The following is a 19,146-nucleotide window of genomic DNA, read 5'->3' as shown; positions in this document are numbered from 1 at the left end:
TGAAGGTGCAAAATTCAGTTAATGATCAACCATAAACTTATTTCTTGCCAATAATTGGGTTTATCAAACAGTATATACATACAGTAAATTAGAATTTTGCAATAACCAGCTTTCCAATTTTACGTATTACAATACTCAAGTGCTACAGCATACAAAACATAAAAAATGAAAACCCATAACATATATGCATACAATCAGAACACAACTAAATTATAAAGTAAATTAAAGTTATTAGTGCATTCTAGTTACGGATCCAAGTAGTGAAGCTCTGCTTTCGAGGAAGCTTGTGGGAACCGTGTAACATCCTTAGAGAAGTTGTACTTTTCCTGAGCATCAGCAGTAGCACGTGGTCGGATTGATATTTTTTCAAGTGTGGGAGAATGTTCAAGTAGAAGCTTTATAAAGAGCAACAAGGGCTTTGATCTTTCTACATCCATTATATTTATAGTTTTCAAGCGGTTCAATGTCTGGTCCAAACAGTCAGAAGCTTCCAGATAAGTTAATGATGGTTTCACATCCAAATGCACGTTTGGAAGATCCTAGAAATACATTAAAAGTGAGACTGACGATGTATAAAAGGAAACCACATTAAATTACTATATATGCACAAACAACAAAAAAACACAAGAGAAACGTTTAGCACTCTTTACCTGATTGTACTCATCGAGCCGTCTCAAGTTAGGTGAGTTCCGTATAATATATAAAACACCTTGAAGTTGATACAAATCACCAAATTTGAAGTCTATTAAGTAGAGACACTTTAAACTATTAGCTGGGTGTGGAAGCCACTTGGGAATATTTTCCGCAATTGAAAACTGTGAGGGTGAAGGTAAGATTTTAAGTTAACAAAGAAGATATGGCTGGAAGATGATACGAAATAATATATGAGAACTCACTATACACAAGAGTTGAATGGTAAGTTCACTTGCACAAACACAAAATGATGAAGAGCAAAATTTAAATATTAGAATTTAAAATTCAAATGGTACCTGGAGAAAATACCCGTCGATAACTAAACCCACAAGACATGGGATATTACTTAACAAGCTAGCCAAATAAAGTCTTTCAACTCCCTGAATAGTTTTTTTGAAAAGTATAACAACCACACTAAGGCATTAAATATGCAAGAACTGAAGCAAAGTTGCAGCAGGGCAAGTCCTGAGCACTAACTGAAACAACTTTGTAGACTTGATCTTGAAATTATAAACATTGGTGCATTCATCCATTTTCAACTTCTTAAGTTGTGGTAAGTTAATGATAGTTCCATTCAAGTTAGCCCCAAATTCAATATTCCTGAGCACGAGATCTTCGAGATAGAGAAATCCTTAAAAATCGAGTGGCGGCTTAATGATACAGTTTTCAAGTTCTAGCATTCTCATTTCTAGACAACTAAAAAATAACATGGGTGTCGATAACGTCGTTTTTTATTAATAAGGATGAGTTCTTTAACACCATCTCTTGACAAGGATAAAATCCATTGATCGACTTCTTGGAAACTATCAAGAACCACGTATGGTATGTGGAGATGTAACTTTAAGCGAGGACCTTTGAGAAAGTTAAAGATTTGGTTTGAGATTGTAATAAACCCATTATGACAAAAAGCTCCATTTTTGGCTAACTTTTCCAAGAAATGTTCATCAAGAACCAGCGAACTCAATGTGGTCCATTTGTATGCCCTTTTTTTTGATAAAACGTGTGTCCTCACAGCATCTTGAACGGGGAGCTTCTTTAAAATCAATTCTATCAAATTCTCTGGCAAGTAACTGATTCTATCCACTTCAGTACAAGTTACAAACCTCCTCTTAGTATTATTGTTATTATTACCTGTCATTAAATTTAAGAAAACCAAGACTGGGTTAGTATAAAACAAATACATGAAACTAGGAAAACTTATATATAGGGTTGTATAGTGATGCAACAGACATTGGAATGATGCCGAATGACATACTAAGTGGTAGAACTTAGTAGTTAGTAATACAAGTGTACTTAACCATCTGATGGTCACAATAAAAGCATGAAATATTGAAAGGGGAAGTAGAGATAGCAACACACATCTCAAAGATAGAAACCAAGTCGACTGCAGAAATAAACAAAGTGGGCATCAAAATTAAAAAAAAGTTGAGTAGTCAGACAAGAAGGTTTATAAGGTTATTAAGGGTATGAATGAGAGATACGAAATCTTAAATAGTTGTAATAGTGACCATCATAAAGCAATAGTACTATGGAAAAGCAAGCTGTAGGCCAAAATACCTACAGAGTTATAAGTAGGGCCAACATTTAATTCAAGGTATTACCAGTTCTTCGTGTTAAAAAGGCTGGTTCTAGCTCTCTTAATCTTTTATCAATTTTCAAGAAATCAGGGTTTCGCTTTCACTATGTTGCATCTTATAATCAGACATCAGTATAGACAAAAAAAACTTGTAAACATTGTATAATTATGCGAAAACCTAAAGTAATCCATTCATACTTCCTGCTTTATTTTTAGGGCTTCTAACATATATCTAGGTTAAATTCCGGTCACTTGAATATGTTTCGAATAAACCGCTAACTAAGTTATAACAATTATAATCAGTCGAATTGGTAAACCGGAATCTACGAGTTCAACTGGATATATAATGCATGTATTATTATAGAATAGGGCATGTTTGGCGGTGTGTTTTTTGAGGTTTTTTGGAGCTTTTAGCTTCTATGTGTTATGGATTTAACCATATTGTGCCACACACGTGACATTAGAGTCGTGCATTGCACCTGAGGTGTTAAGAGTTCAAAAGTTGTTAACTGATAACCGTCAATTTGTCATCTTGTGACCTAGCAGTAGTATATAGTTAGGATCCATTGTAACACAATAGTTAGCTTATGAATTTGTATGTGTGTGATCACACTTTCTTCCCCCTTTTCTGTTGTAATCTTGAACTGTAATTTGAGTAACATCAATACAAGTTCAATTCGATTCAATTCCGAAGCTGATTCTTAATTCGACGCTTCCAGGTTGTTTCAAAGAACTTTCTCAATTCATTGAATTCAGAAAGTTCATATCAATTGGTAATCAGAGCCACACTTTTCTGGACCAATTTTTTTTCTTTTCTTTCTTTCGATTCAAAGATTAAAAACAAATCAATGGCTACTGTTGGAATCCCAAATTCGAATCAAGATATCAAAAATTAACTTCTGCAACTTTGTGATTCAATCAAGAAGATGACTGAAGAGATGACCACAAAATTAGATGTATTGGCAATAAGTCAAGAATTTCTGATGAGTGATGTACACAACCTTAAAGATAAAAAGCAAGGTAAGAATCGAAATTCACATTCCTCGTGCTATTCTTTTAATGATTCAGTATGTAGTTCAGATTTTGTTGGCAATTCAAGAAGTTTAATGGTAAATGATCATGATGCACATAAGGTGTTTGATAAAATGTCAAACAGAAATATTGTCAAACAAGATGGGACGGTTCAAGAATATTATGAAGCATTTAATTCCTTGTTTCAAAATATGGGTTTAAATGAATCGTATGTCATAGATATCTTTGTTTAGGGGTTGCAACAGGAAATTAAGATAGGTGTTAGCATGTTCGAACCCAAAACCCTTCATGATGCTTGTTGTTTGGCTAGGGTGCAAGAAGATATCAACAATGTCATTAAGAAACGAACTAGTTCCTCATTGCTACCTACTTCTACTCATAAGGTTTCAAATGAAGTGAATAACGACAGTTCTTGTTGTTTGGTTAGTTTTGGTAATTCAATTGACTTAGTGAACAAACCTTGTTTGGAATCACTACCTTTTCTCAGCGTGGAAGATTCAGGTAGCATAAAAAACAGTAATGATATAACTATTGTTAGTGCTGCTGCTGATAACTGTGAAGAGGTTTGTAAAGGTGATCAAAATGAGTTAGCTTTTGTATCTGTTACTGATAGTTGTGATGAAATTGATAAAGATGATCAAGGTAAGCCTAAACCGACATTAGTGGAAGAGGATATCCAAGATATAGTTGTGGTTAGTAATGAGTTAGAAGATGAGTTTGTCACTAATATTTGTAATTAGTCCAAGTCATCTAGTGTATTCAGATTCATTTGCTTCTGATTATGTGAACGAAGAATCTATCAACGGAACCACTCAGAAAAACCCAAAGAATAAGAGTTATGGAATAGAAAGGACAAATCATAAAGATGGCATAGAAAGGACAAATCAGAATGATGGAATAGAAAGGGCCATCAAAAAGGTTAACTCGAGAACTTCCATTTCTTGCTCAGTAGAAAATAATCATGAAATCACTTACTTTCAAGTAATGGATGTTGGCTTTGAAGCTTATGTTAAAGGTAACATGACCATTATTGTTTTAAAGAAATTTCATTTTTCCTCATTAGGGGAAAAACATATGATGTTTGACTTATGGAAATGGCCTAGGAGGAAAAAGATAAAGATTATCAATTTGTGGCCTATTTTTAGGGTAAATAGGGTGTTTAAAGAAGTTGCTCATAGACTTGCTGAGGTGTTGAATATACTGATGGAAATGATGGGAACATTGTTACATATGAACAATGATGGAATTATGGCAATTAAACCATTGAAAATTTTGAACAGTAGGCAAGTACATGACCATGAAATGAATTTTGGTATATGTAATGATATGAATGTAACTGGTGGTTTGATGGAATTGCATGGGAACCTTGGCACTGATGCCACAACATCATTGCTTATTAATTTTGAGATGGAAACGACTAGTGTATTGTGGACACGATACACTCAGATCCACACCCTTGTAGAACGTATGAATGGAGCTTTCCAAATCCAAAGTGTGACTCATAATTCTGGAGCATAGGAGACTACAAGTATAAATACGGTGTGGTCTCCATATGAAGAAACAAAGAAAATTGTAATAAAGGCGGTGGAGCAATGTTTGAGTACTGAAGGTGTTGAGACAAATTACATTTGTAGTGATATCCTTCCAGTGATTTTGAGAAACTTTTTGGTTAGAAGGATGGCTTTAGGCATTAGAAGTTATAAGCAGCTTGTTAAGACTACTGTCAAGATAGAAAATGAAGATGGTGTTTCTACCATTGTGGCCAGAATAGGTGGAAACATGAAAGATGAAAGTGGGCCTTATATAAGAGTGGTGATGGAAACAAGTGAGAAAACTTTACCAAATCTAGGTGCATCTGATATAGAGCCTTGTTTAAAAGAGCTTCTCATGAATGGGGTTGGTGTCATTACCTTTCTTGGGCTACGTGTAAAGTCATACCTCCCTCAAATCTGTGGTACTATAACGTGGCATCTGAACACTAGTGCAAAGGTGAGACAACATGCTGCAGATCTGATTTTGATGATAATTCCCATTCTTGTGGTCAAGAATGTTTTTAAGGGAAGGGGATTGTTATGGATTTAACCATATTGTGCCACACGTGACATTAGAGTCGTGCATTGCACCTGAGGTGTTAAGAGTTCAAAAGTTATTAACTGATAACCGTCAATTTGTCATCTTGTGACCTAGCAGTAGTATATAGTTAGGATCCATTGTAACACAATAGTTAGCTTATGAATTTGTATGTGTGTGATCACACTTTCTTCCCCATTTTCTCTTGTAATCTTGAACTGTAATTTGAGTAACATTAATACAAGTTCAATTTGATTCAATTCCGAAGCTGATTCTTAATTCGACGCTTCCAGGTTGTTTCGAAGAACTTTCTCGATTCATTGAATTCAGAAAGTTCATATCACTATGAAAAAGCTCCTATTTAATAATTTAACTCCTTTTGGGGTATGTTTGGCAAGGCGCTTTTAGGAGCTTTTTCGAGCTTCTAGCTTTTTGCTTTTAAGAAAAAGCTCATATTTAATAAATAGATTCGTTTGGTTGACATAGCTTAAAGCTTTTAATGGGATTGAAAAAGCTCCAAGAAGCTCATAATTGAAACGCTTTATGACATAGCGTTTAGAAAGTTACAAGAGCTTTTGGGGTTTAGTTTACCTACATACCCCCTCTTATATATTATAAATGCTCTCACGTACATCCAACATATTTTGCGGCATCCAATTTTTAGTTACCGAGTTAGATATATCAATATTAAATTTGTGTATTATCAATATCGATATATTTTCAAAATATATATATTATATATATAATATAAATATTCTATTAAATCACATATTTCGTAAAGATGGTACTGTATAATGTATACATGTTTGTATTGTATGTTTATTTGGTAAAATCATTATCGTAATCAAAACTGTAATAACTGTAGCATAATCAGTTGTTGTATATTGTATATACATGTATGATGTATGTATATTGACATATTGTTTACTGATATGCTGCAACTAGATCTTGTTCTCTCGTAGCTACTATTGTCATCCGTTTGTGTAACTGTATAAACTATTTGTGTAACTATATAAGCTCCATGTGATTACAATGCTATGAGTGTGTAACTGCTATTGTCCCATTAGGAGATAATGCTATAAGGCTATGTAATTGATAAACATGAATTTATATCATATTTCATATAGTGATAAAAATTATTGAATAATGGTGGTAGACTTTATTTAAGAGTAATGGAATTGCGTATAAAGTAATTTTATAAGGTTAAGATAATCAAGTAGTTTAAATTAAGTATTAAAGTATCATTCGTATCTCATCATGTTGTTAGATGGCCTCAAAACCCGAGAATGCAAAAAAAGAAAACTGGACAAAAGAGATGGTTTTGGAATTTTGTCAGCTCTTAAATAAATATATCACGAAGTATGGTCGAACTTCTCCATTTAAATGGGTATCCCTTCAACCAGAGTTTGAAAGAGCTATAAAACATAAATTCAACAGTGATAGAGCTCTAAAGAACAAGTATGATAGTCATTAATAATTTAGTAGTATTATATATGTTTTCGGTTATTAGTAGTATTATATATGTTTTCGGTTATTTGGTAATGACTATGTTTTATTAAACTAAAATAATGATATTTAAGTATTTTTTTTCTAGTGTCAATTTTTGTCATTTTACTTATTTATAACAGCTCCAGCTACTTTGCCAAACAATTAAATACATTTAAAAAGCTTCAGCTAAACGCTTTCAGCTAAACGCTTGCAGCTAAACGCTAGCAGCTAAATGTCTGCAGCTAAACGCTTTCAAGAATCAAACAAATTATGAGGTAGAAATAAACTTACCGATATTAAGAATTACAGATGAATCCATATGAGTACCGATTGGAGTTTATCCCCCAAATTGTAGTGCCTTTTCGTTGTAAGTTTTTCAGAGTTCAAGGGTTTATGTCACGGTAGTTTAATACGTTAATCATCCCTCAACTTTTGTTTTATGTGTATTTTCCAAAACCAACTTTCTTTGCAGAATAGGTCCCTTGTTCAATTAAAATTTTAAAATTACTAAAGTACTCTACTTAAATTTTTTTTAATATTTTTTTTTCCTTCAGTTGAAAAAAAATCAAGATCTCGGCATACCAAGATGCTCAAATATGATGGATTTTTTACCTTGTGCAGTTTTTATGTTAAAGATATTTTGTTTCTTTGTTGTAATTAAGTCAAATTTTTAATCAATACGTGGTTACTACTATCCTGTTTAAGAAACTTTGTAATTGAAAGGTTTGTTTTCAAACCAATGGGCGACGAATTCATCACTACTTTATTCATAACGTTCGTAAGCAATGTTACATGGTCAACCAAGATGTGCAGCTAGAGTTTTGAGTTTTGAACCTGAGAATTATTGTGGGGATATCAAGACACAGATTACTAGGTCATCTTAGATCCATGTGATGTGAGTCATTATGTGATTTTGTGGATTCAAATTCCGGAACACTACTAAAGTTTTTTTAAAGGGGTTATGCTCAATTGATAACATGCTTTTAATTAAATATTGCTTTATAGTCTAAATGTTCATTGTAATTTTATACGTTTAAGGCTCTAACTACATCAGTTCAAACACAACATTAACATTATTTAAAGTATTCACAAAATTGTTCAACTGTATATAATATAATATGGAAGAAGTCTTTTGAAGTAGTCTTTGTGATTGAACATTCGAATAAGTCCACATTATAGTTTAATCCAACTGCAATATATTAAATGAATTATGCCCACTGCCAAATTTTTAACTACAAGATTTATTATTAGATTCATTAAAAGACAGAAAAGTGGTCCCGGATGCAGATCCACCAACCGCTAAAGATGTCAATCTTTTGTATCAATTTTTCGATAGAAGGTATGTCCTGATGGAGTCATATTTGGTGTGGTTATTGAATGTTTAAGCTGATCTACAGTGTATGAAATGGTCTGTTCGTTACGTTATGCAGTAACAAATAAGTTGTTGTTTTGACTGGAGCTGGGATAAGCACAGAATGTGGTATTCCCGATTATACAAGGTAATTCATGATTGTTATGTTTTCCGTTCTGTGTTCTGTAGATGTAGATGTGACAGTTTAGATCAATTTATTTGTAACTGAATCAATTTAGGTTACATTATATCTCTCAACGGGGGCAGAAGGTAACATAGCAAGTACTATCTTAATAGAGAATGGATCAAATGAGTTGAAAGACACCCAACGTGTATATTCGGTCCATAAAAACCACCTAAATCACTTTAATCAAAAAATATTACTAGTTTATTATCAAAGTCATATATTTTGGATATGATATCCTGGTTATTTACATGAAAATTTGGACATAAAGTCTTTCAGGTCAACGCAACCTCACACGTACGCATACCTAAGTTACCCACCATTTACCTACCCTGCCCATTTTACCACCTAATAGTCTGGTTTCATAAAGGGAGTAAGGGGCATATCCTGTTTAGTAGTTGTCACCAGCTGATAATCTGCATGTCTAATTATATATTCCGTAATCATATTTGATGAGCTAGTTATTCACTTATTTGTACAAAAGTTTGGACAAAAAAGTGTTCCAGGGTAGTGCAACCTTGTACATACTTGATCAGCAACCCACCAACTACCTAACCTTCCCCATTTTAACCACTTGATATTCTGGTTTATAAAGGGACATATTCTGTTTAGTGGTTGTTACCTGCTGGTAATCTGTTTGTGTTTACTCATTATATGTATCCCTGTTAGTAACATCATTCATCTTTCCTGTCTAATATCATAATTGGTGCAAAAGCCCGGATGGAGCTTACAGTACTGGTTTCAAGCCAATCACTCATCAGGTAAATTCAATACATTACATTCAGTTGATACTATCTGCATTTTTCTATTTGAGGAATCCTGATTTGTACTTCTTTTTTATATTTTTTATGGGTGTAGCAATTTAGTTGTTCAAGCCGTGCACAAAGGCAGTAGGGATAGGAGTTATGCAGGATGGAGAAAATTTATCGAAGCTAACCCTAGTCCACCTCATACTGCATTAGCTTCTTTATAAAAAGCCAACCGGATTAGCTTTATGAATGCACAAAACTTTGACAGGACATCCTTTTCTTCCATTTGTACGCCCATTTTTTTGATAAAACGTGTGTCCTCACAGCATCTTGAAGGGGGAGCGTCTCTAAAATCGAGTCAATTAAATTCGTTTGCAAGCAACTGATTCTATCCACTTCACACCTCTCAGTATTGTTATTATGATAGACATTACAAGTATTAAGTATACATGTTGAATGCAGTGGGCGGCACCAATCGAAGGTCTGGGTTGTGATGTTATGGATTTTACTTAATGGGCACATGCTCTGCACATGATGCAAACAATTACTCCCTCTAAATATTCGGTCAAGACTACTACGTGATTTTCTGAATGTAAACGTGCACATGCATACTTAAAACAACTTCTTAAAACCCACGACCCACGTGCATGACTCTAAATCAACTGCTACCAATTTTGGAGTACTTGCAATAATTTTTTATCCTTCTTGGACTTTCAATTGGGCCGCACAAGCTTTTGGGCCTAACCAGACTCGGGTTCAAGATTACCCAACAATTACTTCTATTGCTATTTTGATCCAACACTTTATTCTTGCGTTCCTCACTTTAGCTTGTGATCTTCTCCAATTAGTATTAATTCGGAAGATCTGTATCATATGACGACAATTCAGACAAGAGTTTTAGAATGACGATGTCTGCTTTCCGACTTGTCAGGTACAAATGTTCATGCAAATTCATTTGACGCGAACTGATGATACGCATAATGATCCGTCTCAAAATAGGCAAGCATCTCGGCAAAAATCACACCCGGCACTACGAGTCCCGGGTTTCCAACTCCTTTTCTCGTCATCCGTCTGACGTCTTCCCGGATACTCCTCCATGACGGACAAATGGCAAGGCTAAGAACCTGGATGACAAACACGTAACTGGCACCTTACAACCGGTCAAGATAATCGTAACTAGGCATCGCAAGACCAGTCATCATAATCGTGACAGTCAAGAAACACTTAGAACGTGTCTAGGCGAAACCTACCCGGCTGGACCGAGAACATCGTAATGCTATAACCGGAACCAACTCACCGACACCATCGTCTCGGTCCACTAAACCGACATAAGGACACTCCCGGGACAAGCATGTTGTCCAGAAACAAGAGTGCGTCACCGCGGAGTAGGCACCTCGTCCCGGAATGACCACTTGATCATGGAACAAGCACGCGGGCAAGTCGCGTGCCACGTCAGCCCGCAAATTTAGGGAAGTTCGTTAGAATATGTTATTCCCCACGAAAGGGACAGGTGCCACGTCAGCCCTCGGGATTGACAAAGTTTGTTACAACCATGAAAGGGACATGTGCCACGTCACCCCTCAAAATGTGACTGAATTCTTAAACCCGATGTAACTCAATTCTAGTAACTAGTATTAATACATGGAATCCGTTTTTACTACCACTAATTGACTAATTGGCTTAAGAGACATCGTTGCCGGCATAAAAGAGAGATTAGGAAAACATCGGCAAGGATGGGTGGATGAACTCCAACATGTACTATGGGCACATCGGACAACGCCGAAAGATAGTACGAACGAAACACCCTTCAGTCTGGTATAAGGAACCGAGGCGGTCATACCGGCTGAAGTGCTAGTTCCAACTGATCGAATCACAGAATTCGATGAACAGCAAAACGACGACGCATTGTGAGAAAATTTGGATGCCCTGGAAGAGCGGCGAACAATAGCGTACATCCGGCAAGCTGCAAAGAAACAACAAATCGCAAACCACTATGACAAAAAAGTCAAACCATTGGACTTTCAATTAAACGATTTGGTATTACGCAGCAACGAAGCCAGCCGACAGCAAGATGTCGGCAAGTTAGGCCCCAGATGGGAAGGACCCTACAGGGTTGTCGGGATAACTGAGTATGGTGCATACCACCTGGAAACACCGGATGGAGTTCCGATACAACGCCCTTGGCACGCTTTTTATTTAAAGAAATATCATGTGTCGCTTATCTGCACCCGTGAGGACTGATCACCCACTCGGACGGCAGAAACACTTATGTATTCAAGTAATTTCTATGTATAAGTCATCAATAAAGCTTCACTTTATATACTTATGCACTGTAGTGACTCTGAATATGACACAAGTAACACCAAATATCCTTTGGCATATTTCGGACCTACCGCCAGAAGAAATGTTTTCTAGCTTTCGTTGGTAGGAGGACACCCCTTGAAGAACCTTAACGGATAACAAGGACATCCGACCATATCATTGGTGGCCCTGTTTTACCGTATAAACAACTCGACCACACTCATGCGTAGTCTAGATATCTACGTTTTTGTCATGACAAACAAGTACAACTCAACGGAAAAGTAAACTAGTTTATAACACGACATACAAAAAATTGTCGAAATTACATCAAATATACAAAAACCCAACCGAGTGCATATCTCTACGGTTGGTAATTTACAATATCCTCAACGGATGAGTTCTCGTCCCTACAAATTCTATCTAGCTCCTCAAAACTAATCCGGCCGAGAGCTTCATGTGCCCGATGGCAGTCCTCCACACAGGTAGCACTCAAAAGAGTTTTCTTCTTCTGAGCCGCGCTGCCAGGTGGCAGAAAACACTACACCGCCTTCAAAACCTCAAAAGTAGTCAACTTCTTAACGGCCTCAATAAAGGCACCAAATGGTTGACGAACAATAGACGACTTGAGAAGCCGGGCAAAAAGCACAGGAATACCATACTGGAGACGGGTGAGTTAGCCTAGCGTGGCCGACACCTTCTCCGATAACTTTTTGTTGTCATCAGAGATCAAGGCAACTTTCTCTTGTTCTTGGGTAAGAGCAGCCCTCAATGACTCCTGCGCTTCCCGGGAAACACGCAGCTCATTCTGAATAGGCCCCAACGCCTCCTTGGCCGACAACAACTCCCCTTCAAGACGGGCGATCGTCCCTGACAATTCCACCACCCGACGGTTATCATTCTCAAACAGCACACAATGCTCGTGAATACGACGAGCATCAGCCTCGCTTCGGTTCAGTTCATCTGTCGAAAGATGCTGAGCAAATACGGAGAATTGGGAATGCAAATGCTGTACCTGGGTAGCGGAAAGCGCGGCCAGCGCCTCTTTCAAAGCCGGAAAAGTGATAAAGTCAAGATACTTCTTATAAACCGGATAGTCTGAAGCTTCACAGCGGAACAGATCACGGAATGGCCCAATATTACAGTCGGGCAGCACGTAAACATTCTGCCCGACACTAGTCGTCAACCGAGGACGAGCATCCGAGATCTCTACCACGGGCTCTTTACCGGGACGATGCCCTTGAGCGCAAGATACAGTTAAATAAAAGAAAGAAAAAAAAACAACGCATACCTTCAGCTGCCGGCTCAATCCGACGCCTGGTACGACGGATCAGTCCGCCCTCCGAAGAGCCACCATTCGAAGATTCCAAATCTTCAGGAGGCGACATCCTGCGACGGCTGGAGGGCGCCGGTGTGGTCCCTTCGACCAGTTTATTGGTAAAGACCATGCCATCCAGGCTCGTCGCCCTCAGAACTTCTGACACGGTCAACTCTGCACAAAATATAAATTATCATCATATAAATCAAGGTAACCCTAAAAAGACGGGAAGAGTCAAACGGTAAGATACCTCTCCCACCTCTTCGGGCAACATGAATTCTATCAGCATGAGTCCAATTGTTGTTAACATTAGCTATTACCAACACCTGCTCCTCATAAGACCGTTGAGGAATCCTCAGGCCCCTCAATTGGTCTACCATCGATTCACCTAGCTCAGAAAGCTGCCTCGACGGCTGAACAGTCACAGACCTAAACAGATAGAACTGTTCGTTCTTTAACGGGAAGTCAGAACATTTGGCAAAAACAAATGATTGCACCCAATTGTCTGCAATCGCTGGTGCATCCTCAAGAAAATCAATTTCATCGGTAAACGTATATCAACCTTTACGATAGGACGATGGCCGAAAAATGCTTCTAAAAATATTCAAGCTTAGGCTCATGCCTAAACCATTAAAATACATCTCGAACAACACGATCGCACGAACGCCATTCGGATGTAAACGAGCAACACTAAGGTTATAGAAATTTAAAACCTTCGTGAAAAAGCGGGTGAAGGGGTACCTCAAATTTGAAACCTCGAACGGCCTCAAATAGATGGCACAATTTAAAGTACGTTGCTGTGATCTTGGAATGATCAACTCCAAACCTCGCAACTGAGGGCATATGTGGCAAATCCTATCGAGATACGCCTCATCAACACTACTAGGTGCACGTAACACATCATGAAGAATGTTAGGTCTGGGCCCATACTGAAGAAAAAAGGATGAAAATGCAAACCACAGAAGACAAGAAAATCGCTTCTCTGTAATTTACAAAGCAAGTACTCTCGAAGGTGGGAAGAATCAAATGAAGAGAAACGCTCCTTTTTATAGGAAAAAGTCCCGCGTGGGACCCATCCAACTCAAAAAGGTGCGTTGGAACACGAGAAGTACTATGATTAAGACAGCATGCAACGCGCATTTATTGCACGTCAAATCACGTGAGCGGGTCAAAATAATTTAAAGTTTGGCACCACAACTGTCCCAGCTGACCTTACCAAACTGGGGGACTTGATGATACGCATAATGATCCGTCTCAAAATAGGCAAGCATCTGGGCAAAAATCACACCCGGCACTACGAGTCCCGGGTTGCCAACTCCTTTTCTCGTCATCCTTCTGACGTCTTCCCGGATACTCCTCCATGACGGACAAATGGCAAGGCTAAGAACCTGGATGACAAACACATAACCGGCACCTTACAACTGATTAAGATAATCGTAACTAGGCATCGCAAGACCAGTCATCATAATCGTGACCGTAAAGAAACACTTAGAACGTGTCTAGGCGAAACCTACCCGGCTGGACCGAGAACATCGTAATGCTATAACCGGAACCAACTCACCGACACCATCGTCTCGGTCTACTAAACCGACATAAAGACACTCTCGGGACAAGCACGTTGTCCCGAAACAAGAGTGCATCACCACAGAGTAGGCACCTCGTCCCGGAATGACCACTTGATCACGGAACAAGCACGCGGGCAAGTCGCGTGCCACGTCAGCCTACAAATTTAGGGAAGTTCGTTAGAATCTGTTATTCCCCACGAAAGGGACAGGTGCTACGTCACCCCTCGGGATTGACAAAATTTGTTACAACCATGAAAGGGACATGTGCCACATCATCATTCCCTCCACAACATCTCTAAATACACAAGTGAAATCATTCATTTAAAAAAGACACTGGATGCATAAACGTTACTCTGCCAAAATCAATTACGATAACGTCACTCCAGTAGTTAGCTTAATTCCGATCGGTGCTCCGATCACCATCCGAGTTAACCCACATTAAGATATTAACTTATTCGATTCCGATCGAATAAGGTTAATCTACTTGATTGTTTTACGCCCTTGAAATCCAGATTCCAAATCAGGGTTCGCACAATTATTGGAGTTAAAACAATCAACTTACTCCTTTTCCTAAATTAAGCACTCAAACCCGAAATCTCATCACCCATTACGATTTTGGTTTGATCACGAACGTTACTATGTTTTGGTATTTTTATAGTTTTTTTTTGTTTAATTGAGAAATGTACATGAATTGCACGAGTGGACGATTAACGCAAGACTAGGATCGGCCTGTTCTTAAAAAGGATTAATTGGGGAGCTTTACAACAGTGCCTGCATGAGAATAACTATTATGGATGTTACAAATTAATAAAGGTGTATACGTTGACTGCAGTTGGCAGCAGCAATAGAAAGTCTGGGTTATGACAGCAGCAATTTAGATAAGAGTTTTGGGATGAAGCAAAGACCCGATGGTGATATTGAAATCCATGAAATATTATGGGAAGGAGATTTCCACATACCGACATGCTCAAAATGTGACTGAATTCTTGAACCCGATGTAACTCAATTCTAGTAACTAGTATTAATACATGGAATCCGTTTTTACTACCACTAATTGACTAATTGGCTTAAGGTGTCTCTTTTTGAAGGTTGTGTTTTTTGGTGATAATGTACGTACCAAAAGATAGAGCGATTGTAGCTATGGAAGCTGCTGCAGGGTGTGATGCTTTCCTCGTTCTTGGTTCATCCGTTATGACAATGTCCGCTTTCCAACTTGTCAGGTACAAATGTGGTTGGAGCAATTATACAGAGCTGCTCATGATGCTGGTGCTGTTACAACAATTATAAATATTGGCAAAACTCGAGCTGATGATATTGAAGATTTTAAAACTAACGCGAGACTGGGAGAGATCCGTTGTGCCTGAAAACCATTTGAATGTAAGTTTAGATTTACCTGAATCATGATTCCAGTTGGGTGTTACTGCAGATATTACCACGGGTTCTAAACACCACATCGTTCAGTGTTCCTGTTTTTTAAGACTATACACAAGACAATACGTACTAATTGTTTGTTGTGTGGTTGGAACCTAAAATTAATTAATCCGTGATTCTGACTTCATCGACTTCTCCTAATGGGTTAGTGCAAATATTGAGATCCTACTGTTGGCATGCTGTTATGGGACAAGGTATCTGTGCCACATGTTCTTGTTTGTTAAAACTGATATATGTGCGTGTAGTAAAGTTATTTTCCATTCACAATAAATATGCAAAGATAAATTAATGTTTGTATAAGCACTATTTGGAAATGGGTATATTGTATTCAATCAATCAATACCCAACCGTAAAATTGTTTTTGGACCATTTCTAACCCTTGGTAGTGATATCACGGTCAGTTGTGCACTTTTAAGCCAAAAAGTGCAATCTGATTTGGCAATGTCAATTTCTGACATTTTTTAACCCCATATGTCAGTTTTTTTTTCAAATATTGGATAGAGTGATGTGGTAAAATCAGATTGAAAATGGGTGGGAAAAATTAATTAATAATAAAAATATAATTAATGAAAATTTTTGATTGGTTGGGAGAAAACAAACGCACCTTCACATTTGTGCCACTTGGTGACGGATGGATAAAAAACTAACTGACGCTCCATTAGGGGCCGTCAGTTTTCGTCAATTTTTAACACATCATCTGACGAGGGGGAAACTAATGGAGGGTTGGTAAAGGTCTTATAACACTATAGTTACAATAACAAGAATATCCAAACATTACACTATAGATGTGATATGTATATTTTATCCAGACAAATCAATCTGTGAATTTTCTTTTTCCAAAGATGCTTGTTACACAACTATTGTGTAAGGAACACTTGATCTAGTTTTTATTCTAGCTGCTCACAAAGTATAAATAAATACCAGGAGGGTTACCGGTTTTATAGTACCACTCTGCGAGTTAATGAAAACCCATAACATATATGATGCATACAATCAGAATACAACTAAATTATAAAGTAACTTAAAGTTATTAGTGGATTATAGTTACGGATCCAAGTAGTGAAGCTCTGCTTTCGAGGAACCTCGTGGGAACCGCATAACATCCTTAGAGAAGTTGTACCTTTCCTGAACATCAACAGTTGCACGTGGTCGGATTGATATTTTTTCAAGAGTGGGAGAATGTTCAAGTAAAAGCTTTATAAATAGCAACAAGGATCTTGATCTTTCTACATCCATTATATTTATAATTTTCAAGCAGTTCAATGTCTGGTCCAAACAATCAGAAGCTTCCAAATAAGCTATTGTTGGTTTCACATCCAAATACACGTTTGGAAGATCCTGGAAATACATTAAAAGTGAGACTGACTGTGTATAAAAGGAACCCACATTAAATTACTATATATGCACACACAACACAAAAACACAAGAGAAACGTTTAGCACTCTTTACCTGATTGTACACATCAAGTCGTCTCAAGTTAGGTGAGTTCCGAAGGATACATAAAACACCTTGAAGTTGGTACAAATCACCAAATTTTAAGTCTCGTAAGTAGAGAAGCTTTAAACTATTAGTTGGGTGTGGAAGCCACTTGGGAATATTTTCCGCAATGGAAAACTGTGAGGGTGAAAGTAAGATTATAAGTTAACAAAGAAGATATGGTTGGAAGATGATACGAAATAATATATGAGAACTAACTATACACAAGAGTTGAATGGTAAAGTTCACTTGCTCAAACGCAAAATGATGAAGAGCAAAATATAAATATTAGAATTTAGGGTTAAGGCTATTCAAGGGCCATATACTTTTTATTTTGTCCCGATGTAGTCCATATACCCAAAAAAAATACTATTATAGGCCATAAACTTTAAAAAAATGTGTTAATGTAAACCGTTGACCTGATAAATAAGGTTGATCGATTTTGTAGGTTGATTTTCAAAAAAGTATAATTTTTTTTGTTCCAATGTAAGCTTTATACAAAAAAAAAGTACTAATGTAGTTCACATACTTTCAAAAAGTGTATCGATGTAGGTCACATATTTTCCGTATCGATGTAAACAAAAGGTGACCTGTTTAGCTGGTAACAAGTTACCTTTTGTTTACATCGATACACTTTTTCAAAGTTTATGGCCTATAATAGTATTTTTTTGGGTATATGGACTACATCGGGACAAAACAAAAAGTATATGGCCCTTGAGTAGCCTTAACCCTAGAATTTAAAATTCAACTCGTACCTGGAGAAAATACCCGTCGATAACAAAATACCCAACACATGGCATATTACTTAACGAGCTTGCCAAATTAACTCTCTCAACTCCCTGAATAGGTTTTTTGATAAATATACCAAACTCACTAAGACATTTACTATGCAACGAGTGGAGCAAAGTTGCATCGGGGCAACTCCTGATCAATAACTGAAACAACTTTGTAGACTTGATCTTGAAATTGTAAACATTGGTGCATTCAAACAATTGCAACATCTTGAGCTGTGGTAAGTTGATAATAGTTCCATGTAAGTTAGCCCCAAATTCAATATTCCTAAGCCTAAGTTTTTCGAGATATAGAAATCCTTGAAACTCAAGTGGTGGCTTAATGATACAGTTGTCAAGTTCTAGGATTCTCAATTCTAGACAATGAAATAAATAATATGGAAGTTGATAACGTTGGTTTGAATTTGTAAGGATGAGTTCTCTAACACCATCTCTTGACAATGATGAAATCCATTGATTGACTTCTTGGAAACTATCAAGAAACATGTATGGTATGTGAAGATGTAACTTTAAGCGAGGACCCTTGAGATAGTTAAAGATATAGTTTGTGATCCTAATAAATCCATTATGACCAAAACTTCCATTTTTTGCAAACTTTTCTGAGAAATGTTTTTCAAGAACCAATTGAAATGTCCCGTTCTTATTGATTAAAAACGTTCCATATTAATTGATTTCGTTGCGAGGTTTTGACCTCTATATGAGACGTTTTTTCAAATACTGCATTCATTTTTAAAACAAACCATAACCTTTATTTCATAGATAAAGGTTTTAAAGAACTTTACGTAGATTATCAAATAATGATAATCTAAAATATCCTGTTTACACACGACCATTACATAATGGTTTACAATACAAATATGTTACAACAAAATAAGTTTCTTGAATGCAGTTTTTACACAATATCATACAAGCATGGACTCCAAATCTCGTCCTTATTTAAGTATGCGACAGCGGAAGCTCTTAATAATCACCTGAGAATAAACATGCTTAAAACGTCAACAAAAATGTTGGTGAGTTATAGGTTTAACCTATATATATCAAATCATAATAATAGACCACAAGATTTCATATTTCAATACACATCCCATACATAGAGATAAAAATCATTCATATGGTGAACACCT

General features: G+C 36.9%; 2 protein-coding genes across 2 annotated transcripts; both read right to left on the bottom strand.

Annotated features, from left to right (window-relative positions):
- Positions 1-245: 245 nt before the first annotated feature.
- LOC139875148 (F-box/FBD/LRR-repeat protein At1g13570-like) lies at positions 246-1,831 on the bottom strand. The gene is made up of 4 exons (XM_071862508.1): positions 1,451-1,831; positions 990-1,073; positions 651-815; positions 246-539 (listed from the first exon to the last, which is right to left on the bottom strand). The coding sequence occupies exons 1-4, from the start codon at positions 1,829-1,831 to the stop codon at positions 246-248; spliced, it is 924 nt and encodes a 307-aa protein (XP_071718609.1).
- Positions 1,832-16,799: 14,968 nt separating this feature from the next.
- LOC139875147 (F-box/FBD/LRR-repeat protein At1g13570-like) lies at positions 16,800-18,508 on the bottom strand. Its single transcript, XM_071862507.1, has 3 exons — positions 17,987-18,508; positions 17,205-17,369; positions 16,800-17,093 (listed from the first exon to the last, which is right to left on the bottom strand). Exons 1-3 carry the CDS (start codon positions 18,506-18,508, stop codon positions 16,800-16,802), a joined length of 981 nt encoding a protein of 326 aa, XP_071718608.1.
- Between the last annotated feature and the right edge of the window lie 638 nt (positions 18,509-19,146).

The sequence above is a fragment of the Rutidosis leptorrhynchoides genome, chromosome 11, assembly GCF_046630445.1.
Source record: "Rutidosis leptorrhynchoides isolate AG116_Rl617_1_P2 chromosome 11, CSIRO_AGI_Rlap_v1, whole genome shotgun sequence".
Lineage (NCBI taxonomy): Eukaryota > Viridiplantae > Streptophyta > Magnoliopsida > Asterales > Asteraceae > Rutidosis > Rutidosis leptorrhynchoides.
The sequence above is the reverse complement of the archived record's forward strand: the minus strand, read 5'-3'. Positions and strand labels throughout refer to the sequence as shown.

What these genes read in the sequence shown, in the direction of transcription:
- LOC139875148 (XM_071862508.1), bottom strand. Translation starts at nt 1,831, where the DNA reads ATGACAGGTAATAATAACAATAATACTAAGAGGAGGTTTGTAACTTGT. An exon ending in TATCCTTGTCAAGAGATGGT is followed by an intron (nt 1,074 to 1,450) that starts GTTAAAGAACTC and finishes AAAACTATTCAG; the next exon opens with GGAGTTGAAAGACTTTATTT. An exon ending in TCGACGGGTATTTTCTCCAG is followed by an intron (nt 816 to 989) that starts GTACCATTTGAA and finishes TCACCCTCACAG; the next exon opens with TTTTCAATTGCGGAAAATAT.
- LOC139875147 (XM_071862507.1), bottom strand. Translation starts at nt 18,508, where the DNA reads ATGTTTCTTGATAGTTTCCAAGAAGTCAATCAATGGATTTCATCATTG. An exon ending in TCGACGGGTATTTTCTCCAG is followed by an intron (nt 17,370 to 17,986) that starts GTACGAGTTGAA and finishes TCACCCTCACAG; the next exon opens with TTTTCCATTGCGGAAAATAT. An exon ending in GACTTGATGTGTACAATCAG is followed by an intron (nt 17,094 to 17,204) that starts GTAAAGAGTGCT and finishes ATGTATTTCCAG; the next exon opens with GATCTTCCAAACGTGTATTT.